General features: G+C 48.4%; 12 protein-coding genes across 12 annotated transcripts; 6 read left to right on the forward strand and 6 right to left on the reverse strand.

Moving 5' to 3' along the window:
* The first annotated feature begins 535 nt into the window (after positions 1 to 535).
* LY89DRAFT_621222 (uncharacterized protein) lies at positions 536 to 3,385 on the forward strand. Its single transcript, XM_018210941.1, has 5 exons — positions 536 to 758; positions 808 to 1,121; positions 1,173 to 1,396; positions 1,446 to 1,777; positions 1,824 to 3,385. Exons 2-5 carry the CDS (start codon positions 818 to 820, stop codon positions 3,226 to 3,228), a joined length of 2,265 nt encoding a protein of 754 aa, XP_018068007.1. The 5' UTR covers positions 536 to 758; positions 808 to 817; the 3' UTR covers positions 3,229 to 3,385.
* On the reverse strand, positions 3,076 to 3,935 carry LY89DRAFT_687061 (uncharacterized protein). Its single transcript, XM_018215416.1, has one exon. The coding sequence runs from the start codon at positions 3,863 to 3,865 to the stop codon at positions 3,236 to 3,238; it is 630 nt and encodes a 209-aa protein (XP_018068008.1). The 5' UTR covers positions 3,866 to 3,935; the 3' UTR covers positions 3,076 to 3,235.
* Positions 3,936 to 4,664: 729 nt separating this feature from the next.
* Positions 4,665 to 5,894, forward strand: LY89DRAFT_590324 (S-adenosyl-L-methionine-dependent methyltransferase; the record flags this gene model as incomplete). The annotated part of the gene is made up of 7 exons (XM_018209584.1): positions 4,665 to 4,705; positions 4,758 to 4,840; positions 4,887 to 4,927; positions 5,014 to 5,095; positions 5,147 to 5,207; positions 5,257 to 5,811; positions 5,861 to 5,894. Coding segments are annotated over 7 exons (897 nt in total), but the record flags the coding sequence as incomplete, so codon positions are not given.
* A 609-nt stretch (positions 5,895 to 6,503) lies between these two features.
* LY89DRAFT_784541 (uncharacterized protein) lies at positions 6,504 to 7,360 on the reverse strand. The gene has a single exon (XM_018222797.1). It carries the CDS (start codon positions 7,329 to 7,331, stop codon positions 6,618 to 6,620), a length of 714 nt encoding a protein of 237 aa, XP_018068010.1. The 5' UTR covers positions 7,332 to 7,360; the 3' UTR covers positions 6,504 to 6,617.
* A 203-nt stretch (positions 7,361 to 7,563) lies between these two features.
* On the reverse strand, positions 7,564 to 8,865 carry LY89DRAFT_687062 (uncharacterized protein). The gene is made up of 2 exons (XM_018215417.1): positions 8,318 to 8,865; positions 7,564 to 8,265 (listed from the first exon to the last, which is right to left on the reverse strand). Exons 1-2 carry the CDS (start codon positions 8,683 to 8,685, stop codon positions 7,887 to 7,889), a joined length of 747 nt encoding a protein of 248 aa, XP_018068011.1. The 5' UTR covers positions 8,686 to 8,865; the 3' UTR covers positions 7,564 to 7,886.
* A 521-nt stretch (positions 8,866 to 9,386) lies between these two features.
* Positions 9,387 to 11,631, reverse strand: LY89DRAFT_671955 (uncharacterized protein; the record flags this gene model as incomplete). The annotated part of the gene is made up of 3 exons (XM_018213248.1): positions 9,387 to 10,631; positions 10,676 to 10,948; positions 10,999 to 11,631. 3 exons carry the CDS (start codon positions 11,629 to 11,631, stop codon positions 9,387 to 9,389), a joined length of 2,151 nt encoding a protein of 716 aa, XP_018068012.1.
* A 1,284-nt stretch (positions 11,632 to 12,915) lies between these two features.
* On the forward strand, positions 12,916 to 14,547 carry LY89DRAFT_144851 (WD repeat protein-like protein). The gene is made up of 2 exons (XM_018205344.1): positions 12,916 to 13,407; positions 13,461 to 14,547. The coding sequence occupies exons 1-2, from the start codon at positions 13,069 to 13,071 to the stop codon at positions 14,451 to 14,453; spliced, it is 1,332 nt and encodes a 443-aa protein (XP_018068013.1). The 5' UTR covers positions 12,916 to 13,068; the 3' UTR covers positions 14,454 to 14,547.
* Positions 14,548 to 15,676: 1,129 nt separating this feature from the next.
* LY89DRAFT_698854 (Pro-kumamolisin) lies at positions 15,677 to 17,852 on the forward strand (the record flags this gene model as incomplete). Its single annotated transcript, XM_018217011.1, has 2 exons — positions 15,677 to 16,995; positions 17,834 to 17,852. 2 exons carry the CDS (start codon positions 15,677 to 15,679, stop codon positions 17,850 to 17,852), a joined length of 1,338 nt encoding a protein of 445 aa, XP_018068014.1.
* A 12-nt stretch (positions 17,853 to 17,864) lies between these two features.
* Positions 17,865 to 18,422, reverse strand: LY89DRAFT_558874 (thioesterase superfamily protein; the record flags this gene model as incomplete). The annotated part of the gene is made up of 1 exon (XM_018208429.1): positions 17,865 to 18,422. A coding segment is annotated over one exon (558 nt), but the record flags the coding sequence as incomplete, so codon positions are not given.
* A 284-nt stretch (positions 18,423 to 18,706) lies between these two features.
* LY89DRAFT_671959 (uncharacterized protein) lies at positions 18,707 to 23,060 on the forward strand (the record flags this gene model as incomplete). Its single annotated transcript, XM_018213249.1, has 2 exons — positions 18,707 to 21,967; positions 22,020 to 23,060. The coding sequence occupies 2 exons, from the start codon at positions 18,707 to 18,709 to the stop codon at positions 23,058 to 23,060; spliced, it is 4,302 nt and encodes a 1,433-aa protein (XP_018068016.1).
* A 103-nt stretch (positions 23,061 to 23,163) lies between these two features.
* On the reverse strand, positions 23,164 to 24,630 carry LY89DRAFT_687066 (zinc-binding dehydrogenase). The gene is made up of 3 exons (XM_018215418.1): positions 24,439 to 24,630; positions 23,391 to 24,380; positions 23,164 to 23,301 (listed from the first exon to the last, which is right to left on the reverse strand). The coding sequence occupies exons 1-3, from the start codon at positions 24,475 to 24,477 to the stop codon at positions 23,251 to 23,253; spliced, it is 1,080 nt and encodes a 359-aa protein (XP_018068017.1). The 5' UTR covers positions 24,478 to 24,630; the 3' UTR covers positions 23,164 to 23,250.
* A 471-nt stretch (positions 24,631 to 25,101) lies between these two features.
* LY89DRAFT_720905 (aldehyde dehydrogenase) lies at positions 25,102 to 26,722 on the forward strand (the record flags this gene model as incomplete). Its single annotated transcript, XM_018218600.1, has 4 exons — positions 25,102 to 25,419; positions 25,468 to 25,522; positions 25,571 to 26,365; positions 26,414 to 26,722. 4 exons carry the CDS (start codon positions 25,102 to 25,104, stop codon positions 26,713 to 26,715), a joined length of 1,470 nt encoding a protein of 489 aa, XP_018068018.1. The 3' UTR covers positions 26,716 to 26,722.
* Positions 26,723 to 26,819: the final 97 nt, after the last annotated feature.

Below are 26,819 nucleotides of genomic sequence, written 5' to 3' on the forward strand. Positions count from 1 at the left end.
CTTCATGGAGAGCATTCTTCGTCGTGTACAATAGACTAGACTTGCGCTGATAGTACGACTTCTTGGCAAATGATACATCATGATCCCACCTCTTACTCGAAGAAGCGTTGCTGTAGAGTATGACGCAATAGAGACTGGGGACATCATTTCATTTGTGCCCACAAACCAGCTCAATTTACGAAAAGACCACGACAATGAATCCGAGCGGGACGCGATCCGGTCTCAAGAATCATCACTTGATTGTGATGGCTACAAATGAGATTTGGGCAAGGATGTCGATCTAATTATCGGCTGGCGATGCGACATTTAGCGTTTGCAGAGGAATAAAACGCTGAATTGGGCTTGCAAGTCAAAGCTCACTGCGAGCAATGCCGAGATGTTGTACTGGATTCTCAAAGCTCACCTCATGACTTGATGATCGGAACGTAAACCATCACAAGGCAGAAGGAAGAGGTTAGTTGCAGGAACATAAAGGCGCGGGAAGGGGAGTTCGAGAATGGTGTGGCGGATGTCTAGGCACTTGCAGAATGGTAACCTCCGTACGGAGGTTACCCCGCGAAAATATACTTTCCCTTCACACTGCATCGCTCTAGTTGGAACGGTAATTGGAAGGGGAGTATCTCATGGTGGTACTTACAGATTGCTCGAACTCCTACGAGCCATCATGTCTTCATTGTCCTGCTCGAAACCCCACTATCGAGCCCCTTAGCCATAACTCCGGTGAAGATTAAGGTTAACTGGATCTGGCAGAACCCCAAGTAAGATACGCCATATGTCAGACATTTCTCCACCCTAATCGTTCTGCAGCTCTACCATCATGTCCGCAGACTCGACCTATGCATATATACCGCCCCTCGACGATCCAGCTCAAGATCCCGTTCCTGCCACAGTGCCGCGACTCCCGAATTCTGCTTACGAAGGTTTAGGGAGCTGCATCCATTGCCGCCGACGGAAGGTGAAATGCGATAAGAAGACACCATGTGCCAACTGCGTACGACTGGGCTTCCAGTGTGAACTCGCACCACGCAAACGAGCTCCGAGGCGACCTAGGAAAGAGGGAAATGGAGAGATTCAAAGTGCGAGAGAGGCCGAGCTCCTACAACGTTTAAATGCGCTGGAAGGTAGATACATCTACACCAAACCTATCAGGTTTTTGGCTGACATCTGGATAGGGGTAGTGAAGTCGTTGGGCGGACGAGCCAAAACCGAGAGCTCCAGATCTCAAGCAGATGCTGGCATCTCTGACATTACAAGAAGTGCAAGTTTGAAGCATGGATCCGATACTGGCAAGCATCAGGAGGACAAGCTCGAAAAGGATTTTGGTATATTGATGCTTTCAGACGAAGGGCAGAGTCGATATGTCAGCCGTAATTTCTTTGCCCGTCTTACAGAAGAGGTTGGTGCTCTTGTCCATAATCCAGTGGGTCGGGTGCTAATGCATCCAGGTGGACGATATCCGTCAGTTGGTGTATGAAGGCTCCCCGGAGGACGAGGAAACGGAATCACCTGGGACTGCCTCTTCTGTGGTCGAGGACGAACACCAAGGCTATGTGTTCGGATATAGCTCGTCAGCCATCAATTTGAGAGACCTTCATCCTCTTCCGTCACAACTTCCCTTGTACCTGAAGTTGTATGCTCAAAAGATCGATCCTGTCGTTAAGATGTTTCACATTCCGTCTCTGGAGAAACTTGTGGAGGAAGCTGTGGGTAGTTTGGACAACATTAGTCGCAGCAAAGAAGCTTTACTGTTCGGCTTGTACTTTTCAGTTATTATAAGGTAACCAGATTCCTACCTCACCTACACTTGTGCTGACTGCTTGTAGTATGTCTCCATTAGAAGTCAAGACAACTTTCGGTCTTGACAGAGCTGTAGCGATGAATCGCTTTTGCTTCGGTACTGAACAAGCTCTTGCTCGGGCTGGGTTTCTCGATACATCTGATCCCATGACACTTCAAGCTTTCGTGCTGTATCTGACCGTACTCCGAATCAAAGAAGATACTCGTAAAGGTTGGACATTGACTCGAGCAGCAATCGGCATTGGGCAGTCACTCGGTCTCCACCGTGATGGTACAGCATTTGATTTGCCTCCATTTGAGGTCGAAATGCGACGTCGCTTATGGTGGCAGCTTTTTATCCTCGACTTCAGGCTGTCAGAAAAACATGGAACAGAGCCAAGTATATCGGAAGGGTCATTCGATACCAAGCGGCCCTTGAATATAAACGACGCCGACATCTCTCCTGGCGATACAGATTTCCCCGAACCTAGAGTTGGTCTCACTGAAATGACTATAACACTCATTGGATATGAGATAGCTTTCGCTGCTCCTAATCTTCTCAAGTCACCAAAAGAAAGCGGTATTAGCGTTGCGGAAAAAGAGGAACGTATCAAACAGTACCGACAGCTTCTCGAAGAACGGTATATCAAGCACTGCACCGAGTTGACCCCAATTGCATGGATAGCTTCTATCTTGCCCAGACTGGTCATTGCCAAGGTGGAGACTATCTTTCTCCTTCCATACACTCGATCTATGAGCATGGATACTGGATCAAAAGAACTGAGCGACAAGATGTTTGTCACAAGCATTGAGGTTGTGGAGCTTCGACGAATGCTCGAGGCTGAGACAACCAAACACTGGCATTGGTACCTGGGCACCATCATCCAGTGGCATTCCATTGCATATCTGCTGAGTGAACTATGCGTTCGTGAGCCAGATGATAATGTAGCTCGTGCCTGGAACGTTTTGGACCTGATCTTCAAGGATTGGAGAAGTTTACAACAGCATGGAGCACCTGCTATTCTCCAGACGCCGATGAAGAAGCTGATAGCAAGGGCAAGGCATAAGCGAGCACTCGATCTTGAAGCTGCGAGAGCCGCTGAGGCCACGAGACTGAAAACCCCGTTACCAGAAGCTGGAGGCCGATCTCAATACTTTGATAATGTCGACCAGCAGTTCTTGGCTCCAACCACACTGGTCGAGCCGATGACCAATATTAGTACCACGTATCCAGAGGTTACAGCTCCGCAATCCTATCCAGATGAATGGGTGCAGCAACAGGTCGCCAACAATATTCCGACACCTTGGCTGCTTGAAGATACAGCGCTACAAGATCTGGGATTCAATCAGGCAGAGATCGGTCCCGATATGGACTGGGAACTGAATAACTGGATAGAGGATTTCACACCGCCTTACAGCGTATACGCATATCAATCTCTCGGTGGGTGGTAACGTAATTCTAGAACGACTTTTCCATATCCCTTGCATGCTTGATTTCTGTCCCTTCATAAGTATCCCTCATCGGTGCAAAATCTGGGTGTTCCTCTCTCATCGTCTTTGTAAATGCGTCGTGACTACCCTCCTCCACCCACCCAGTAACAAAAACATGTTCAAATTTCCCCTCCTCACAATCAATCCTCCACTCTTTCACCACCTTGAACGGCTTCGTCCCTTCATCAACCACGCTTGCTGACCTATGCACCACCTCCTGATACGTCTCCCTCGCGTCCCCTTTGATGAATAGCCTTGTAATTCCCAAAATCGGTGCCTCCAACGGCAACTCCTTCATACCTCCTTCTCCAATCTCAATGTGAATGATCCATTGGAATTCAAAAAGCTCGTTTTGTTCATCCAAGATCTCGGCTTTCTGAGGAGAAGCCAGGAATTCTTTGTGTCGAGCTAAAGAAGGCCAAACTCCAAGGATGTAGATCAGAGAAGGGTCTTCGATGCACCGGTAGAAGCGGGAGTTTGTATTCACTACTTTTTGGGCGAGGAGGGTTCGGGCCTTCTGGAGCGCTGAGAGAAAGACGGGGGATGTGTGAGGAAGGTTGGGGGAGGTTTTCAGGAGACAAATTTCGAGGATAGGCATTTTGGGTGGGCTTTGTGAAAGTGTATATACTGAGTTCGGACACTTTGATGGGTGTGTCTGACACTGAAGCCAGGAACAAACACGTAAGTGAGAGAGATTTTGATGAGGTCGGTTTCTAGTAGCGCTTATTCAGCTAACGATTAATCTTCACTAATCAAATTCCCCTCGCTCTTCCCATCCATTCATCATAGTCATCCACAGATCTTAGTCATAAGAAGTTAAATTTTGCCTTGAAATATATCTTCACTTTCAGAACAATCTTCAAGAGAGCATCTGGAAAGGTGGGGTACATCTAACACGTGTCGTACGACCCCACCTGCCACATCAGGATGCCGCCGGCCAGGCTAATCAGAAAAAGGCCGACGATTTTATTTCATGCTTCACTTCAACCATATTCATCCGATTCGATACCACAGCCACGCGTCGGATTGCCCTTCTCCCGAGATACAAGATTAAAATAAATAGATCATCTTGAGGGAAGTGGGTGTGGATGTGGCATGCGTGCGCGTGGCGCCGCTTTCCCGGTCGCTAGATATGGAAGCATTGAGGAGTCGATATCTTTCCCTTCATATATCATGAGATAATGTCTTTTACTCTAGCGGATTGCTACTACCAGCCTGCAATCTTATCATACTACTGCTGAGGTGCTCATTGATAATGCCTGCTGTCAATGAATCGAAGGCTTCATCGAAGGAGCGGATGTCCGAAGATACGATCACGGGAAGGACACCAGAAGTGGATGAAGTGAGTATCATGCTCAAGCTTGATTTGGAGCAAAATCTCACATTACTTTTAGCATGAATTTGACAGAGATTCTGCTCTTGGCGGCATAAGTTTGCAGTAGGGAGATTCCACTAGCCATCTTGAACCGAATCACCTGACTCTTTTCAAGAAGCTCAACACAGTCCGTGAACTCGAGCTTATATGAGCATGTTCAGGAGCATGGTCGCACTTATCATCGATATAAGCAGGGTCGTGAGTGAATATGACTGTTTCCTCGGACCTAAGGCTAACCTTACAGAATATCCTCTCCCAAATGATGATGTCGAGAAAGATAGATTAGTATGCATTCCCATTCTTAACTATTCTTAACTAACTTGTGATGGAATTTTCAACACGTCATGTTTAGACTCTTTCACAACAACAAGTTATTCCTTGCGCCTCTTCCAGAGAACACTCGGAAGGTCCTTGACCTCGCCACAGGGACAGGTATCTGGGCTACAGAATTCGGTGTGTCCTAATCCTGGCCCTACAATGAGTAACCTAAGCTGAGCTCTCCAGCGGATGAGCACCCTACATGTACGGTCGTTGGTACGGACTTGAGCCCAATACAACCTGACTAGTAAGCTCCCGGTAATGTCCCAGAGCATTTCAATTACTCACACCCTTAGCGTCCCTGAAAATTGCTCGTTCATTATCGACGACGCGGAAGATAACTGGGTGTTTCACCAACAATTTGACTACATCCATGCACGAGCTGTGGTCAGCTGCTTCAAGAATCCAAAAGCAGTCTTTCAAAGAGCTTTCGATGCTCTGGTCCCTGGAGGAATCCTCGAGCTCTACGACCCCGTATTTCCATTCCAATTCCTTGACCCTCCACCGCCAAACTCACCTCTTGCCGAATGGAACAAGCTCATTATCGAAGCTGCTGCGAAAGCCGGTCGGCCGTGGACGAATGGTGCAAAGTACAAGTCATGGCTACAAGAAATTGGCTTTGAAGGCGTAGTTGAGAATAGAGAACATTGTCCTCTAAGTCCGTGGGCGAAAGGTAAGAAGAGCAAATACATGTCATTGTGGTTGTCACATGATATGTTGATTGGAATTGAGGCATGGTCTCTTGCTTTATTCACACGGGTGCTGGGCTGGGAAAAGAGCAGATTGGATATCCTTCTGGAAGGAGTCAGAGAGGATATCAAGAACATAAAGATACATGCTTACCTCGTCACGTAAGTTGGCAATCTCCTCAAAGTGGGAACTCCTGCTGACATTTAACAGAGTCTCAGTTTATGGTAGGAAGCCTATGATTTGAATGCAAAGTTAATTGAATGTACGAATGCGAGCCAAGATTCTGCCTTTCTGTGAGTTTGGAGTCCCAGTGAACCACAACCAGACTTTCTTTAGCGAAAGGTAATTAGGTTATTCCATTCTCTATTCACGATTATGTTAGGGGTCAGCCTGTTATATTGTAGTCTCGGGCCTGCAGTGGAGCATCGTAGGGTCAAGAGAACACTGCGTGTACGACGGCTCGTCATCTCATACCACATGTCACGTAAGGATTCAAAGAATGAAAGGAATAAAGTGATTCAAACGATTGCTTGGATATGTTGGGTCTTTGTTGCATGAGATGTGCCATGCATTTCTTCTTGTCTGGGAATGCAAAAAGGGTGGCTGTAAAGACCACGACGGGGTATCAGGGCATGAAGCGCCTTTCCAAGATGCAACGGTAGCCATAGGGAGAGCGCCCAGGGGTATTTTGGATTAGATTTGGATCTCCGCGGGTGGATAGGCTACGCTTATGAGTTGGGTCACACCGGAGGCAAGCCTTCCACTACTGGATGTGCGAAGTGGGGTTTTGACAAGGCAAAGCGGATGGCACATGTCGCGGCCTCTGGGGATGCGAAGACATGAGAATCTTATTCTTTAGTTTAATGTGCGAATGTCCCATTTACTCAAAGTTCTTAACCAACATCGCTTCGTCAAGTCTCCATAGTCGATCAATTTGTTGCATTCATGACTCGAGACCCACGAATTATCAAACAGCCTCGTTACTCGCAACCGATTTGAGCTTCTGCTCCATGATCGATGCTCTCATAGCATCCATAGCTTCACGCTCCGCCTCCTTATGCTGCTCCTCGCACTTTCCCACCAGCTCACTCCCCTTCTCATTCAACATCATGGCCTCCTCCACTTTCCCCTGTCCCACCAACGCCTCCATCAAATGCCTCATACACCCCAACACTCTTGGATTACTCTCATGAAATCTCTCTTTCATCTCCGGCAACAAATCCGTCAACACGGGTTCTGCCTCTTCAAATTTCCCCTGCTTATTCAACGTGTAGCCTAGATTACTCTTCGCTCCCAGATTAGGTAAAACCTTTTTGTCAGAATCCAAAACAGTGTTCAATATCTCTTTCCATGATTTCTCAGACTCAGCAAAGGCGTCTCGCTTGAGTTGTGCGTAAGCGATGTTGTACTTTGTGGCGAGGATGTCGGCGTTTGGTTTCCCATTCGAAGCCGATACTTTTGCTTTGTAGCAATTAAAAAGTAGCTCTTCCGCGAGGGAGAACTCATTTTGTTGCAGGAGGGTTGTTCCTAAAGTCGAGACTGCGGAGAGCGAGGATGGGGAGTTGGGATCCTCGATTATAGCACCGAGAGCATCTGGAGAAAAGTGGTTCCTGAGGCAAGTGCGGAGGGTGGGGGTAAAAGTCGTCCAGAAGACTGGGGGAGAAATGATTTGTGCTGCCATGTTTTGATTTATATTGTGACGTTTGAGATTTGAAAAGGTCAGAATGGTGGGGCAACTCTCCTTTAAATGCATGCGGGGTTGGCGTTGCTCGCTTAGGGTCAAATACTGCTGCCTTGGTTGGTTTGGGTCGCATAAAGAAGACCACTTAGATTGGGATTTATTCATCTGCCTTGTCAAATAAGCTCACGGTAGGTAGATAAGGTCTTCTAAATGTATAGGATAATGCATGCAACTCCTCAAATGCTATCGCTGAAGCCAATTCCCAACTCCCGCTAATGCTGTGATAGAGAAAGAATATTTACAGGCAGAGAAATTGAATCCTCCGCTCCCTAAACTTCGCGCCTGTACATGGGCTGCCAAAAAAGATACTCTATGTAGATCAACGCGGTGCTCATTCCAAAGGGGTTCTCGATCTTGTGGTCGAGTTTTCCATATGGTTCCCTCATATTCATCACCCCTTCACACCCCTGTTATCTCCAATGTCTGTCTTCTGATCAGTCCTTAGCTAATCCGTCTTTGCTTTGCCCCTCCACAGAATTCCTGCAGTCCTTAAGATCATGACGGAAGAGCACTCTTCAAATATCCACTAACCACACTTAACCCGCCACTGGCAACAACCTCCTCTCCCGTCCCATTCTTCAGCCAACACCCCATGTTTCGACTCGGCATCTGCGGATCGAACATATACCAACTCGCGCCCACGCATCCAGTTGCAACCGCACAAGCATTCAGACAAGAATCAAAGGAGCTTTGTATCGAGTTCGAGAAATCGATGATTTGCCCCGAATCCGAGGACAGGATGGACGTTGAGCACACGGTGAGGAAAGTGGAGCCCGTTTGAGAGGTGTAAGTTGAGTTATTAATTAGAGGGCAGCCGGATGCGTCGATTATGGTTGTTGCTTGGGCGGGTGAGGAGGACGAAGTTGATGTTGATCTGGAGAATCAGCAATTTGACATTGTTCAGCACGAAATTCGGACAAACTCACTTGGATTTCTGGCCTGAGAGAACAGCACTCGCAACTCCGCCGCCAATACCTCCTCCTAGACAGAACGTAATAGCGACTAGGATGATTGTCGTCACGAGACCGAAAACTCTTCTCGAATGGACTTTTGGTTGATATGGCGCTGCATCATCTTGTATAATTTGCGGGACGAGAGTACTACTGCTATCTGGCTGTTTACTTTTTCGATCGCTGATTGAGCTCAGCCAACTGTGAGCGCGACTGTGTCCCGATAAATGCGTACTGGCCTGGTAGGTAGATGGTGAAAGGTTTGATAGAGATTCGGAATTGGTGGTGAGGAATTGTCCTGGAACAACTTCAGGAGCTTCGCTGGACACACGCGATGGCTGCATCGTGACACGACAATTTCAACCTCAATTGGAACATTGGCGCAGATTCAGAGAGTGGAGTTCCCTCCCAACAACTTCATGAGCTGAGCAGCCATAGTCGTGAGGATGGACTGCTCTAAATGAAGATGATAGAAGAAACAGTTTTTCATCCCATCTTTTCCCAGGAGGCGGAGTCGATCATCCAATATTTCTTGTGTAGTATTTATGCACCCAAAACAGACTTTATGCGGCAAATTGGCACGGATTCGGAGTTTCTAATTGGTGTTTTCGTGTTCAGAAAGAGAGTGCTGACGCTGTGCCGCACGAGGGTCAGGTACATTAAGGTACAAGCGCGATCAAGATTCTTGGCAGTCAGCTGGGTGGGGAAAAAGTCTTCGTCGGCAGACTGCGCCTGGGAAATGGATCGCCGTAGGGCTGTGTGGATGTGCGAGCCCCAAGCTGGTATCCAATGACAGTCGGCGTGTCGTACATTCAAACGTTTGAATTGAGAATCAAAAAATAGTTCTCGATCACAGAGACGTGGATCAGGATATCAATGCTTTCAAACCGACCATACATTAAGGTGATGAGATCGAGCTGAAAAACAAGAAACACGAACAGGGCTGACAAGAAAAACCTCCTGGTATCTCGCAAAGTATAGGTACGCTAGCAATCGAGAACGTTACTTTTGTAGACATGAAAGACATCAACATAACAATAAATCTTCAGACCGTGCCTCCAATACCATTATTTCTCTCCTCGCAACTCTTTACGACCTCTTCCAAGGCCCTGATAAATAACTTTCCATTGCTGAAGCCTGGCCCACTATCATCTAGCTCGGTTATGTCTACAATTCCGAGATTCGAGTCCATAACGCCGGTGAGGCAGTATATGCATTTTCGTAGTATTTGTTGTAAAGCTTGTATGCGGATTTTGAATTGAAGCTGTCGTTCTGCGCTATCGCCTGTTGGATCGGAATCTTGGAACTCTATGCCCAGCACGTTTGCTGCCTTCGCTGACAGAGGAGAAGAAGTCCAGTGAGGCGTGTCTCGTCGACGACCGGAAAACCGGTTGGTTCGTGCCTTCTGTGTGGGAGGGGAGAGGGAAGTGATGAATATATGTGCGATTATGTGTGCGTACAGGGCTGAACACATGAAATCCGACGTTGTGGGGAATATTCTGTGTAATGGTGAGAGATCTGGTGGGTATAGGCAGGATGGTGATGTGGAGATAGGCAAGCTTGAAGATCGTTTGCTTGGAGACGACCGATAAGGCGGCAGGCTGCCCGCTGTAGAGGAAGAGAAGTCCCTGCGATGAGATGAGGTGTTCTGACTTCTCGGTTGACCAGTTGGCTGGTATGATGGTGGGCGAGGGAAGTCTTGTCCGAAGGGAGACTTTAAGAGAGAGGTGCGCACTGTAATCATGGGAGGAGAAGTGGATTGTATGTTCCTTGTTCGAATTGCGGTGATGCAAGGACTATCGGGTAGGATTATTGCAGAGGGGAAGCTAGAAGTCAATGCTTCGAGGGAGCCGATGATGTCTGTTAGCAAAGGTTGAGACATGTTGGGATCAGATAATGGCCATTGGTCTCCGAGGTTATGAGTAGAGAAGTGCGTATTTTCACGCATCTTTGCTGGCTCTGTCGTGTCTGCTGATCGCATTGCAGGTGATCTATGTGGTGATTGAGGTGGGCTTGGCAATGAGAGGTCCAGGCGACGTTTTGATAGCACTAGAGTGTTCGTATTTGTCTCATGAACATCTGACGCCATCTGAGCATGGTGGTTCCAAGGCCCAGAAGGTGTAATGGGTGGGGTCCCCAATGTGGCCCAGAAGTTGTTTTCGGGCATTGATGTCCCCATTAGTGAGGATGATCTCGTCGGGATACGCAGTGAGAGATCAGATGGATGGTTGGGATTGACAGAAAGGTCAATTACTTGTGCTTTAGAGGGAGATAGGGCCGTGGCGCAAGCCTGAACTGTCAGCAGTGACTTTGTCCGAAATGCGTAACACTTACAAGTATTTCATCTTCATGATCAAAGCTGCTGCTAGTATCGCTAAGCCAACTCTCCACTGTACGTTCAGCAAACTGATTATCTTTGATATCGTCGGCCAGTGCCTCATCTACTGAACTATTCTTGCTCATCGGACTCCTAAGCCACACCGACTCATTTTCATACAAGGCTTCGCCGGAGCATTGGAAAGATAACTCGGACCACCGAGGTGTTGGATTCGTACTCGGTGCTTCCGAGACACACTTGACTGTGCAAGGAGTACCTTCAGTGTCATCCTAAGAATTATCAATAACCGCTTTGTGAAGGCAGGTATCTGTGGACTCACCTCTTCATCCTCGTTGTCTTCTATCTTGTCCCCCTTCAAGGCGACAAAGTCTTGAATAAGTTCATCTGCATCGCATATCGACCCTGGCTGTGAACAATTAAAGCACACATCATTCTCAGAAAAATAGGCACGACTAGGAACGGGAGATCCGGGTTCACTGTAGATTGGCGTATCCCGGTATTGTTGTGATCGTTTGCGTGACTTTAAAGAGTCTCTTGCACGGTCCCCAATGCTAGAGTATTCGATATCTTGAGAGATTATCCTTCTTCCAAACGTTGACCTCTTCGTAGGCTCAGGCGACGGCCAAGTATCGAATTCTGGTAATGTTGGTGACAATAGTTTGAGTGGCAACAGCGCCTTCATACCCGGTACTGATCTTTTGATAGCGCCAAGAGATAGTCGACTTGCAGAACTAGAACTTCGTTCCATTGACATCGTGGTGTTATCTTTTGAGTACATCTTAGCCCGATCGTGCAAAAGCTGAAGAGATATGCGTCGTGACGTTGAGCATGCACCCTCTAGAATGTTGGACAAAGGTGAATCATATGTATTGCGAAGCCCATGCGGCTGTGGAAACCCTGAAGAGTGGGAGTATTGGACATCCTGGCAACCAAGAGAAGGATCTAACGCCATGATGACCCTTGTCTCAAGAGATCGAGCCACTGAAGCCCGGTGTTTGTAGAATGACGAACGAAATACTCGCTTTGACAAGTGATAAGTGATATGGAAGGAAAAGAAGAGAGAGCGGAAGCAACGCGGCGCAACAGATTCTTGTATATTCAAATTACGGTGAGACGTCTTGATACCACTTTGATCATGAATAGTTCAGAGAATCGCTTTTGTGTCTGAAGGGAGAGGAAGAGCTGAATCTCTCTGGCACCCACAACACAAGTCACCTGCAGGCGTCGTGGTCCCAGTGTTTTGGTGTGGGTCAGATGTCAGCTCGTCAAGGACAGAAAAGCAAGGAGAGGCTTAACGTGGCTGCGAACTACGAACCACCAACAACATCCGATGACAGGAGATCGGTTGCGGGGGAGATCTGGCTGCAGGTTGCTGGATAGGTTTGTGACAGGATATTAAAGGCTTCCTTTTTGACCGCAGAGCACCTGTAAGGGGGTGGGAGCGCATCGGATGCACCCCTTGGCCACGACCGAAGAAGGCGTCGACGATAATTCCGTACGTCTGTCAGGTCTTAGGGAAGTCGTACAAATATTGTTCTCTGCGTGTTCTTTCTGAGGTATGATGGTTGCCCGGGGGAAGGCTGTTATGGTGCACTCAGAGAACGATATATCTTCAGAGATGACACACTAATGCGCACCCTCGTGAGAATTTTGATTAAGAAAGACACTTAGGCTCAGGGGCAGGGGCTTCAGGAGAGGATACGAAGGAGAATTGTTTTTTTTATCTCGGTCTCGGTGATGTTTGGGGACTGCCCCTGGTAAGTCGACGACTCGTGCCGCCGCTGCTGCAACAACTGTCCGTCGTAGGTAGGGCAGGATCAGGATCAAGATGAAAGAGAGTGTGTGAGCTGGATTCGAGTGTGAGAGCATGGGTAAAGGAGTATTGTTGAGGACGGATGAAAATAAATAAAATATGATTAGGGACAGAGTTGGAGCTTGCTCACCGTGAGGCCCAGATTGTCCGTCGATGATTGGGTCAACCCAGGAAAATTGTTTTGCCGAAAAAGCAACCAAAAAAAATCCGAAAATAAAAATGTTCCTAGCCATCATCGCATCCACCAACATCCCTCCACTCACCTCCATTACGACAATACCTCTTGAGATTCAATTCCAGCAACCTGGAAATACCACTCTCCACTCTCCGGCCCCTGCGAATCCCGACAAAAGAACATCGAGCGTCTCTCCCTACAGGAAATCCTCTCCCCAAGGCTCGACTTTGAGACAGGACCCTGCCTGTGCAAATCTACACAAATTCAATTTTGATCAAGGGATCGTATATGATATTTGACGGCTCATCTTTATCCTAGTGCGGCTTCTCCGAGACACTCCTGTGCCCCGGCTCTTCCTCCGAACCGTCGCATTCCATCACGTCCCGCTCTACAATACAATCATGTTGTCCGAAGCCTTCATCACGGCCATTCGAGCCCAACCGAAGACTGCGAACACGGCAATTGCGAAAGACATTGGCATCTACCTCCACGAACTACATCCTACACCCACAATCAGATCGTCTTTCAAGAAGAGTTCTGCGCCAGTGAATGCATTAGCAGTCAGCTCAACCCATATCTTTGCGGCCCAGGCGGACAAGGCAGTCGTTCATGTCTACTCGAGAGAGCGTGGAAACCAGGAAGCTCTCATCTCCTTTCCAGAGCGAATACATAGCTTGACTTTGATAGGAGACACCGTCCTGGCTCTTGGAACGGCAGAGGGACGGGTCATATTGTGGGAGGTATGTTAAATAACTGGCTGTGAGTCTCGGAATGGCATTGCTGACATCTTCAGGTCTGCACAGGTAGACAAGTCTCGACTCCTGCCGCGCATTTCCAATCGGTCTCGACTCTTGCTGCAACACAATCCCATCTGCTGAGCGGCTCCGAAGACTCCAACATCCATGTCTGGTCCCTGCCGCAGCTCTTATCCTTATCGTCCAAAGAAACGTCCGAGCCCCTTCGCAGCCTATCCAACCACCGTGCGGCCATAACGAATCTGGCTCTGGGCCACAGCGCAAGTACGACAAACATCTGTGTTTCAGCAAGTCGGGACAACACGGTTGTTGTTTGGAATTACCTCTCGGGAGATCTGCTTCGGACATTTCTCCTCCCTTCAACGCCTCTTTGCTTGGCTGTAGATCCGTGCGATCGGGCGGTGTATGTTGGCTTCGAAGATGGATCTGTACAATTGATCGAGTTCCTTCAATCCAATTCCGCGAATCACCCTCTCTACGATCCAAAGCTCCAGAATACACCAATGCAAAGCACTTTGGTTCCTTGGACGGCTCCAAGCGACGTTGGCTCAACACTCTGTATCGGGCTCAGCTACGATGGGACATGCTTGATATCTGGACATGCTTCCGGCAAGATTGCTTTTTGGGACACTGGCCGAAGATTGTTTTCTGCGGAGATTGCTGATCTAAACGCTCCTGTCACTAATCTCCTGATGCAGTCTCTCCTTCCCAAGAAATTGTCAACAAAGGCTGCAACAGTGGTCAAGCCGAGACTTGGTGAAGGTAATTATATCTTCACCGCCCAATTGACCGGTTCATTGGGTGTGAGTAAATTTGATCATGCCGTGAGTACTCCTGGATTTCCAGCAGAGATGCTTGAAGATGCGATATTAAGGTTCTCCCAATTCTCCCAACCCGCGGCTGCATCTTCAAGCGGACATGAACAGCTTCGCAAGGAGAACGAGGATCTATGGAAGATTATAAACGACCAGCGAGAGCTTCAGAAGAAGACTTGGGAAAAGTATACCAAGCTTAAAGCCAAGGAAGCTTAATTGCAGGTTCGTGTTTCAGGTTGCGCTTCATCCAGACTCGTTGGTGTTCCAAATGCATTTCCAGCCGCATTCAACCTCCACGCTCTAGAGTATGATGCCTTGATCTATTTTGGCTCAAAATGTCAGTGTACTGTAATCTTGGCAACGATAAGGTCGTTATCATTGCGCACCCACGCGGCACGCTCTAGATGCGATTGCTTTGCATCTCCAAGTGTCGCATAAGATCGACCCAACCGTGCGAAGCGAAAGCTTGCCTCATGATCCTGAAACCAGTACTTTGCTTGAAGGTGAGTTTTCGCCTAGGATCTTGTCCATGGCATAGCTTGACCATGACCTTCACAAACTCAAATGGTTTGAGAGCCGCCGGCGTTGTGGATGCTCAACCACTGAGGCCACGACTGCCGATTGATTGACGGTACGATCTGGTGGGAAGGACGAGCTCCGGCCGTCTCGCGCTTCATTTACCTTCCAGTATGTGGTTTCAGTTCAGACTTGTGGGGGCAGCACAGCCGTCGGAATCAATCTCATCCTCCATGGCCCTCATTACATATCAATGAGAGCTGCCATAATCTTGACAAGTCAGATGCTCTAGCCTAGCACCGGGAGGGAAAGTCAACATGCGGATCGATGCCGTTTTTCAGATTCTTGCTGCCCTGGTGGTAGCGACATCTGCATCTCCAATTACAACGACCTCGAAGCATGTGGTTCACGAACGAAGAACTGTACCTCCCGCAAATTGGAAGAGGCACACGCGGCTTCACCCCGAGTCTGTCTTTCCAATGCGAATTGGACTCGCCCAGCAGAATTTGCACCGTGCTGAGGAGTTCATAAACCAGGTTGCACATCCTGAATCTGCCGACTATGGCAAGCACTGGTCTGCTCACAAGGTAGCAGAGACTTTCGCACCTAGTCGCGACACTATTTCTGCTGTGAAAGAATGGCTCCACGAATCCGGCATCGCTATGGAGAGAGTCCGATTGACCCAGTCCAAGAATTGGTTGACGTTCAATGCAACAACGGACGAGGCGGAACGACTTCTGCAAACCGAGTATCATCTCTACAAATCGAACACTGGCCACATTCATGTTGCCTGCGACCAGTACAGCGTTCCCCAGCACCTCTCGGAACACATCGATATCATCACGCCGACCGTGCACTTCGATCGAAAGATTGATGGACCTCGTCGAACCTTGCACAAACACGAAGATTTGCTGCCACCTCCAATGCGTGAGCTGAACAAGCGTGCCCTAGAAAGAAGGGGTGGAATACTTGGTTCCGCTAATGATCAGTCAAACCCCAAACAAGGTCCTCAGGTTCTCAATGCCCTCATGACATTGGAGAACTGCGATACTATGATCACTCCACCATGTCTACAGGCTCTCTACAACGCTCCGCCAGGGAGCATGTCAATGAAGAACAATACCCTAGGAGTTGTCGAGTACACCCCCCAGGCATTCTTGCAAAGCGACTTGGACATGTATTTCAAGCAATTCGAGCCTCGCCTTGACGGAGTCTCTCCCAACACGAACCTCATCGACGGTGCTAGCATTCAAACGAAGAATCAGAGTTTCAGTTTCAACGGCGAGTCAGCTCTTGATCTGGAGTTCGCTATGACCCTGATCTTTCCACAACAAGTCACACTCTACCAAGTTGGAGATCTGGTAAATGGTGGTAGTTTCAATAACTTCCTTGATGCTATCGATGGAAGCTATTGCACATTCGAGGGTGGTGACTCCAAAGATCCTAGCGTCGACGGCCAGTATCCCGACTCCCTTCCCGGAGGCTTCACAGGTGCTCAGAATTGTGGAGGTTTCGCATCGACCAATGTCATCTCCACAAGTTATGGATCAAATGAAGCCGACTTGACCGCCAAATATGAGCAGCGACAATGTCTCGAGTACATGAAACTTGGCCTGCAAGGTGTTTCTATTCTATATTCGTCTGGGGACTTCGGTGTTGCTGGCAATGGTGGACAGTGTATCGACCCAGTCACTGGTGCTTACAACAATGGCACGAATGGTCTTTTCAACCCTTCGTTCCCAGGTACATGCCCGTACGTTACTTCAGTTGGCGCCACACAAATCGTGAATGGCTCAACAGTTCGCACACCAGAAAGTGCTTCTGAGCGAGTTATCTTTTCCGGTGGTGGCTTCTCAAACGTTTTCGCCATGCCCTCATACCAGCAGAAGGCTCAAGCAACCTACTTCGCCGAGCATGCTCCCGCTTTCGGCGCAGATCGATTCAACAACTCTCAGAAAGTCCGTGGATATCCTGACGTGTCAGCGAATGGTGTCAACTACGTTACAGCCGTCGACGGGAAGTTCTCCCTTGCATTCGGCACTAGCGCCAGTACTCCCACCTTTGCCAGCTTACTCAACATGATTAATGAGCAAAGACTTAATGCGAAGAAAGCATCAATCGGATTTGTTAACCCAGTCCTGTATGCCAATCCACAAGTTTTGAACGATGTAACGAATGGTGGGAATCAAGGGTGTGGAACAGCAGGATTCAATAGTACTGTTGGATGGGATCCGGTGACTGGGTTAGGCACCCCTAATTATCCTGCTATGTTGGATTTATTCATGGGCTTGCCTTAGACAGGTTTATGAGCTTTGCATGATGGAGTTTGGAGCTGGCTTTCCTCTTTTTGAGCGTAGAGGGTTGGTAGATTAATACAGCTATTCTTCTTGTACTACAAGAGTGATTGTTACGGATCACCTGGATCACTTGGTTGACACGTGATCACTTGGGTATGTGTTTTTAGCGCCAATACCCCCAGGCTTCCACGTGATCCCCCTTAGGGACGAATCAGGCTTAGAGCTTAAGCATGTTTCACTCTGGCGTATATAAGCTCTGACTCTCCCACTCCCTTCTTCTTTCCTTACCTTTAAATTCTAAGAGATAGCCAAATCGATTCTTCGTCTACGTACTGAGCTTCCCACCGTGCTGTCACAGTGATGTTCTGGCTTGGAGCTCAGACAGTGATGTGTCTTGTTGTGTGCTGCATCCCTTGCATTCCACGTCCTGCCTCGAATATCCTCATCCAATACCTCTAACATGATATCTCCACCTGCATCATGAGGTCGACCCTTCTATCTCGGGCGCTCAGCTCCTTAGATACCTGGGTAGGTACTCCAGCCAAGTGTTGACCTGGGGTTTCAAAGACAAACTGTCACGTGGTAAATACAAGGCCATCCAATTAGCGCTCGGTTGCGGTTCTTGTTGCATGTCGCATCAAATTCGAATTTCCTAATGTGGCGCTGTGAAAATGCAACGCCTCAAATCACAGCACCGCGGCACATTCAAAAGTGCCAAGAGGCTCTGCTCAAATCCTCTCAATTAGACACCCAGAACTATCGTCATCATATTCGTCCGATCAGATTCTGTATCTCATCATAACTTCGCCTCCTCTTTCTTCACCATCCTTATCCACAAAGAATCGGCCTTAGCCAGTACAGTCCCCTCCCCATCTCTAATCTCAGCATCCATCAAAAACTTCTTCCTCTTTGCATCTAGCGTGCCCCTACTCTTTGCAATCACCAACACCGTCTGCGGGGTGGCGATCGGCCTCAGATACTTGACGTTCATGTACGCCGTCACTGTATTAACACTCAACGGATCACCTGTGCTGTGGTTTTTGTTCACAGTGAGCAAGGTTCCGATCACATCGTCCATGAGTGTAGCGATTACGCCGCCGTGCAACATCGCTGGGCCACCGTTCATGCCGAGACCGAGGGTCATGAGGCTGCGGACTTCGGGGATCCATTGTGAGTCTGGGAGAGGGTGAGAGTGCAGGGACAGGCAGTGAGATATGGTGGAAGGGGTTTGGAATGTGGTTGCGAAGAGGGAATCTTCTGTGTTCGCTTTGAATTGGCGGGAGAAGGTTGGTGTGATGATGAATGCCGGCCCGGAGAGGATGGACATGCACCATGGGATGGAGCGGAAGTGAGGGAGATCTCGTTCTTCCATGGCTTGATTGTGCTTTATGATCTGAAGAATGGTTGCTCGGAACATTCACCAGTTGGGATGGATATCGAGGACTTGAAGCTTGAGATGAAAACGAAATGGCGGGCCTCGGCTCAGGACGAAAGAGGTGGGGGCCAAAACTGGTTAGCTTTGGGAACTCGCTAACCCTGACTCGCTTGGAAGGAGCGACGGGGGACAGCTTGCCTTGTCTTGTGAGGAAATCAGATGGGGAGCACTCGACGTTGCTATGAAAGAATCATCGAGTATTTTCATTATCACCCGCCACCATGGCCACCCATTCTCCCGAAGACAGCTCTGACGACGAAAAGCTCACCGCAGAGCTGGAGCAGTCGACGAGCATCCATTCCAATGACTTTCCAGAAGTCTTCGTCACCGTCCGCGAGCTTTCTTCCGACGAATGCAGCGACATCATTGTTACGCCGAATCCCGCGGGTTCAACATCCTTGATCATATCAATCGAACCACCTCCCGACGGCGGCGAGGAGGAATCCAAACCTCCAGAAGCGAACGGCTGGGTTTCGCTGCCCTTTCTCGTACGAGGTATCGAAGACCCAAAGGAACGAGTAGATCTGTTCGAGGTGTGGCGGTATATGATCACATCAGATGTTACCTCGGAGGTGAAGTCAAGACAAGATCAGATATGGAGGATGGAGATGGAGGAGAAATTGGAGTGGATGGCCATCGAAGATAGGTCCCTGTCAGACATGCTGGATTTGGTGCTGGCAATGGAGAGCAATGTATCTGCAAGAGATGCACTGATCTTAGTCTTCGAGGCTATTGCGCGTGTCGACAAAGACGAGTTGGATTGGATGAATCGACAACAGGTCGAAGCTGAAATAGAAGAAGACAACTCTAGGGAGATCCACGAGACTTCAGGTGTGGATAGTGCTGGCGAGGAAGCTTTTCCTGTACAAGAGACAGACGATGACGTATTCCAAGCAAGCTTGGAAAAGGAGATCCACGAGGCAGTTCTGTCCTTAGAAAGAGTAGCTTCAATTGCATCCGACATCGTGGAGGAAGAGAAGCTGGAAGTGAAAAATCTATCTAGCTCAGATGAACGACGGGAAGGAAGCGATAATTTGCGGATTCAATTGATGGTCAAGATATACCAGCAGGAAACCGGCAAGCTTGCAGACGTTGAAGAACAAGACGATGCCGCTGAGACGAAAGTGGGGAATCCTGTTGAAGCAACGCCACAACAGAACCTCCATGAGTCTCATGCTGTGGAATCCCCGAATGATCTCACTGATACAAGTCTTCGCGAAGTCGACAAAGCTAGGATCAACGATGATGCTCCAGAATCCGTCCAAGACGCTGTCACAAGATCGTTGAACGAAGTCCTCGAACTGGGAAACTCCGACGATAAGAGCATACATATCATTCACAAAGACGGCGGACATGCCAAAGAAACCCGACCTCATATCCAAAACGATTCAAACGAGAATATCAAGGGAGATTCCCCTGATAATGAAAAGGCCGAATTTGACATCTGTGACACGATTGACGAAGGTGGCTCAGAGAAACCTTTCGACCCAGACGAGACTTTGGAAGAGCTTGACAGTGATGAAGGAGAGAACACGACACATGTAGATACCAAATACACTCTCAGTGAGCACATCGAAGTTATACCTCCGGACGAGAAGGCCATGTCCACAGCCATTGAACAAGAGACAGATGGTCCTAGTCATCCAATTGGAGAAGAAGATGTTGAATCAGCCATGAAACCAGAGGAATTAGACGAATTGTTAGACGAATTGTTAGTTGAAGACAAGGAAGCATGTAGGGGTGAGATTGGCGAGAGTGTCGCGACCGTCCATGTTCAGTGCGATGAGACCTGCCAGGCTTTCATGTCCTTGCTCTCGACAATGGAGGAATTAGATCTCCCTCCAGATAAATTTTGCGGTCTTCTTGCACAAGTCTTTCCCACTGTCGCCGAAAGTAGAGCCCACGAGAGTACCGAGGTTCTCTCAAAATTGGGCAAGTCACCAGCGAAAGGGTGTCTACTGAAAGAGGAAACCAAAGAGTCAACGAAAATTCTCATCCAAAACTTCACTCAAAGCCTCGAAGACCTGTACGAACAAGTCAAGGCAGGCCTTGAGGAAAGGCACAGTAAAAGGTCACCGAGCGCAGACTACGAAGAAACGACTGGTTCATTCTTCACAGGCCTTTCAAGCTTGCTAAAGTTCGGGAAGCTTATCTTGCAAAAAGAAGGAAGTGGAGAGACTGGTGTTGAAACAATACGGTCCGACTTGAACTCAAATCAAGAAGTCGACAACCAGAACGACAAACCTTCAACCAAGAAGAAGAAACCAAATAACAGGAAGAGGAAGAAAAAGGCAAGGAATCAATCAGAGACATCAAGGCTACCTGCCGGTTTGGAGACGCTTCTCAAGACTCCAGATCAAACATCAACCATTCCAGAATCCCAGACAGTTCACAAAAAGCTCATTCCACTCGGCCGACCGATCCATTCAGATGAGTCATTTGGCTACAAGCTTTTCAGAGGCACGTTAAACAAATTGGTGCATCGACAATTGCCTGTCATTATTGGCCACGAAGCAAAAGTTACACGGGCAACATACCAGAGAGCGGCAACGCGGGCGCAAAGCGTACTTACGGAACTTGACCACGAGCTTGGGGTCGAGAGCGATGAAAAGAAACGACACCATGGAAAGTTTTGGGAGCTCTTAGACCATCACGTCTACTCCAAGGTGTATGAAGAACTTCTGGCAGGAAGTGTTTTCGTAAACATGGATAACGAAAATTGGCCAAACACCGACGCAGGCATCAAGAAGGAACCCAAGGACATTTTCCTGGAAGAGAAGAAGTCACTTCTTACAATCGGTGGACTTCTCGAAACTTCCCTCGAGCTTTTGTGTCTCAGTGAGCCATTGGGAGAATATGGAGGGACGAAAAGTCACTTGAATGACTGGATCGATCAGTACATTACGCCGCTACGGAAAGAAATCGAGGACGTACTTTGCAGGCTGACAATGAAGATGTGGCTGTATGGCGACGAGTATTGGGCATTTGTACTCAACAAGGATGGTGGAAACGAGTTCCTTGCAGATATAGCACGCCTTCCAGAGATATTCAAGAAAGCACAGAACATGACTATAAGCGCGCTCAAGGAAGCATGGCGTCAGCACGCTGCCACGAACAATTTCGACATAGCTACGAATACTTTCAAATTTCCAATTTCTACTCTAGTGCAGATTCGAACTATTGCCATAGTTCGAGGACTTCAATCCAAGGTAACCGATGAGCTTGAGAAGAAACTCAGTGACCACGATGCACTGGAGGAGGAGGAGGAGTTGACGGTTTTCGATATCGCGTCGTACCTCAAGATAGCCTTCCCCGGAGAAAAATGGACCTATGCCATGGTTCGACCTTGTGGTTTGAGCGATATGTTTCGAGCAACACGGGTATCAAGCGGACAGGATCAGTATAATTCATGCATTATCAAATGGGCGCCACCTTGTGTCCCGGGTCTCGGCACTGCTGGACCAGCACCCCACATCAGACAAGTAAAACTCTATCTTGATCTTTTGCGATGGAATAGCTAATTACCATTCTTAGGATATTGAAACTTTTGCATTAGAGACCTTTGGGAGTTTCCCTCTCAAGGAATCCGAAACCGATGAGCCTTGGGTCGCCGTACCTCGTCTCATTAAACGGAGCCGCAAGAACTCGGTGTTGATCATGCACGATGTAGGAGAGTTCACTACTTTATGGGAAGTTTTCACAACAATGGATACTCAACATTTTCAGAATCTCCAATTTGTAATAGTTGGAGCTCGCCTCGGAATGTGGTTCGCTAGTCTCCACGCAACACCTTTATCCCGAGCCAAGTTTTACAAAGTCGGTGCGAATACGAAGCATTCCGAGCTTACAGATCTGGTCCGTAAACATAAAGTGGTGCCAATCGAAGGCTACCTTCAAGCGCTTGGAATTTCGGATAGCCAAGAGCTCGGCAAAAGGATCGTCGATGATTTCGACAGAGAGCTCGGAGGCGACTTTATGGTCTTTGCCGTAGGTGATGCATCCCTCGAGACCGTGCTCGCCGGGAAATTGTTTGGTGCTTTTCCCCGCCTTGCGATCCTGGACTGGGATTTTTCTGGTCCAGGCCGAGGTATAAATGGGGACATGGCTCAATTACTTGCAGGAGTGCAGTCATTTTGGCTTTCCCAAATCCGGATGATCGAGGATGTGATCTTGGCAAGGGCAATGAAAGAATTCACTGTAGGCCTTTTAGAATATGTTGATAGTATGCGGAAGAAAGGGTCCACGCTCGTCATGGTGAAGAGCGCCCAACCTGAAGACTATGGTCCGAAGAAGAGGCGTCTACCCCCAAAGGTTGCAACAGTTCTGAGGTCAGCTTTCATCGCACACGGTAAGGAGCTGATTTGTTTAGCTTGGGGCTATGGTTACAGATGTATATGCTGCGGGGTGGATAAAAGAGAGTCATGTGAAGTGCGAAAACGCATAGTAGAGCACGCGGCTTGGTTCTTACGAATGGCGGGACGGAATGAAAATGAGTTTCAGGGTCAGAATTGGAAGCAGATCTGCTCTAACCCCCAAGCTAAACTCCTTCTCAATTTGGTGTTTAGCACCGTTTGACCGACTTGGAGAGAAGAAGAAATGCGAAATTGAAGGAAGAGGTTCGCGAAAAGCTCATTATGGGTTTGAGTGCAGCGGAGGTCTTGAGGTATGGCCTTGACTCAAGTCACTGAATGTATACTTATACACATGGAGTATCAGGATAGATTATGTAATTCCAACAATGCATTCGCTCGTGGATCAATGGCATTCAAAGCAAAGGTGACCCGGAGTCAAATCGAACCACGAATTTTCCGATAGCCTGCAAAACAATTAGCCTCATCTGAATATTCAGTTCTCAAGAATGAGAATTACACAACGGGACTGCTGCGAATTTATTCGGCGACTCACCTTCCCAGAAGAAATCTGCTCTGCAATCTCAGACAGTTCTTCCAACTTCGCCATATGCACCTTCGGCATGACCAATCCTCTCTGTACAAAGGTTAAAGCTTCCCGAATATCAAGTCTCGTTCCCACAGCCGATCCGATGATCCTGATTCCGAGATCGATGAAAGTGATAGGATGGAAAGTGACTGTTTGCGCTGGGGGAGGAATGCCTATGCACACCAAAGTTCCGAAAGGACCTAACATTGAGATCGCATCTTGATAGGCTTTTCCTGACCCCGCAGTCACCAGAACAGCTGCTGCTCCATGCCCACCGCTCTTCTCGCGAACAGTGGCAATTGTGTCTTTTCCACTTGTGACGTCGACGTAGACCTCAGCGCCCAGCTGCCTACAGTACTCCTCTTTCTCTTTTCCAGCATCAATAGCAATGACTCTATACCCCATCGCCTTTGCATACTGGATGCCCAAAGATCCAACACCGCCACCAGCTCCAGCAATAACAACCCACTGTCCAGGCGTCGCGCCACAGATCTTCAACCCCTTATAAATGGTCACACCACCACACAAAACCGGTGCAATAAGCTGATCCTCAACTTCCTCTGTGACAGGAGTGAGATACCGATACGGCACAACCGTGTACTCAGCAAACGTTCCATCCACCTTCCTACCTGTCATCTGCTCTAGACAGCGATTTTCCCCGTCAGGCAACAAACACATTTCGCACGTGCCGCACACATCTCGTTGCCACGCGACCCCAACCCGGGTCCCGATCTTGACTTGCGAGTCTGAGATGCCGGATCCGAGGGAGACAACTCGACCTACGCCTTCGTGGCCGAGGATGCTGGTACAGGGACCAAGTTCGCCGGCTGCGAGAGCGATGTCTGAACGGCAGACGCCTGTGCAGGAGATTTTGACGAGGACTTCTTGCGGGCCGGGGACGGGCAGAGGCGCGGTTGTGGTTTGGAAGTGGAATTTATGGGGTGAGGTGTCGTCTCGCTTGGGAATATTAGTGATTGATGCATGGTAAAGGGGTGAGAGGACAGGGAGGACTTACTACCCAGACAGCTACTTGGTGGTGAGTTGGGAGCGTCATGTTGCTTGATTGTTTGGATTTGTGTGGTACCGAGGATGCAGAGGAGGGAAAGGGAATACCAACTTGACCTTAAATTTCACGCCAAGAAATCCGCCAGCTGAAGGTCTAGTAGAAACCGAACAAACAGCATGTGAAGGGACAAATACTCCCGTTTCGTATCTCTTAGCTGGTTCTCAGCTCAGCTCCAAAATCGGGCTCGGTCCGACACTACTGCCGCTCCAGCTGTCAAGTCCAAGTCCTAGATATCCCGCTCCCCACCTACCCCGCCAACACTGTCGGGAAATCCCCCAAGCAAGGAGATTCGAAACCGCGGCATGAAAGATCGGGCCTTGAAACAGCCTGAGACCCCAACATGATAGGCCCCACATGGGATTAGTCCCGCAACCAATTGCTCCCCAGTTGGAGGCGAGGTTAAACTCAGATAAAGTTCAGTAGGGATGATAGGCATGATAGGGTCGTGGTGGGGGAATGCCGCTACGGGGATTTTATTTAGGGGGAAGAATGCTCGCTGGGGAGATGATACCTTGACTTCTTGTTGGTTTTGGAACTTGAAAGTGTATTTGCATCTTTGATTCATTTCCATTTTTTGACATATCAGTTGAAAGTTTCCAGAAAACAGTCAAGATGGGATCGATTGAAACAAAAGCGCCAGCAGCAGAACTGAGCTTCGAAAAGTTCCACAATGTCGTCGCGAAGGGCCTGAGAAGTAGTGAAAAGATGCACCATGGCGTCAATCCGTCCGATAAATCCGAATTATGGGATGTTCCTATCGCGACTGAGCGGGATCTCGATGAAGCTGTTGAGGTTGCGAGAGAAGCCTTCAAGAGTTGGTCAAAGACGACTTGGGCTGAGAGACAGCAAGTTTTGGCAAAAATGAGAGCCGAATTGCAAAAGCATGTTCCAGAAATGGCGAAACTGCTGTCGTTGGAAGGTGGGAAACCAGTAAGTTTGATTGTGATAGCATGCGAGTTGTGCTGAACGACGTGACAGATACAATTCGCAACCGGAGAGGTCATGGCGTCGATTGGTACTTTGGATTATCATGGTACGTTGTTGTTCTCATAATTGAGCTTTGGAAGTTAATGAAGAACAGCCAAGGCTCCATCACCAGGAGAGGAGATTCTCCAAGATGATGCCGACCTCAAACTCACGCTTCGTTACGTCCCTCTTGGTGTCGCAGCCGCAATTTGCCCATGGAACTTTCCCCTGGTCCTTGCAATGGGAAAGCTCTGCGCAGCTATTCTGACCGGAAACACGATCATCATCAAGCCTTCTCCGTTCACGCCCTACAGCGTCCTTAAATTTGCTGAGATGATCCAGCAATATGTACCTCCTGGAGTTGTGCAGGCATTAAACGGTGACGATCGAATGGGCCCAATGATGACTGAACATCCTGGAATCGACAAGATTAGTTTCACGGGCAGCATTACTACCGGAAAGAGAGTCATGATGGCTTCTGCGAAGACTTTGAAGCGCGTGACTCTTGAACTCGGAGGAAACAGCGCTTGCATCATTTGTCCCGATGTTGATATTGCAAAGGTTGCTCCTTTGGTTGCCCTTGGCGCCTTCTTCAATTCTGGACAGTTGTGTGTGGCAAGTAAGAGATTGTTTGTACATGAGAGCATCTACCAGGAAATGCTGCAGGAGTTGACCAAGGTGGTTAAGGGCTGGAAGGTTGGTGGAACTGCCGAAGAGGGTATCATGCTCGGTCCCGTGCAAAACGAGATGCAGTACAACATCGTGAAGGGGTTCTTCGAGGATTGCGCTGTCAATGGTTATGAATTTGCTCTTGGTGGTAAGGTTGGTGGTGAGGATGGGTTTGTCATCCAACCGGCGATCATCGACAATCCACCAAGCCATTCGAGAATTGTGACAGAAGAGCCATTTGGTGAGTGGAGGTCTTTGAAGAGCTTTAAATGCTTGCTAACAAGAGTAGGACCAATCGTACCCATGATGCCGTGGAGCACAGAGGAAGAACTAATACCCCGCGTCAACGACACAAGAACTGGTCTAGGAGGCTCGATATACTGTGCAGACATTGAAAGAGCAAACAAAATTGCCAGTCAAATCGAAGCTGGAACTGTCTGGATCAACAGTTTTGAACGACCACTCCCTCAAGCATTCTTTTCGGGACACAAGGAAAGTGGCCTTGGTGGAGAGCTTGGAAGACACGGTCTCCTTTCGTATATGAATCCTCAAGTCATTCATTTGTATAAGACGGATGTAGCAAAGTTGTGAAAAGGGTGTATATAGACCGAATTCAAAGAGCAAGGTGTGGTTGAGTTCTCAACGTAGGTTAGTGTCGCGCGATCACAACGCTTACAACTCGCGGTCTTCTAGAA

This window comes from Mollisia scopiformis, assembly GCF_001500285.1.
Source record: "Mollisia scopiformis unplaced genomic scaffold LY89scaffold_18, whole genome shotgun sequence".
In the NCBI taxonomy this organism is placed as follows: Eukaryota; Fungi; Ascomycota; class Leotiomycetes; order Helotiales; family Mollisiaceae; genus Mollisia; species Mollisia scopiformis.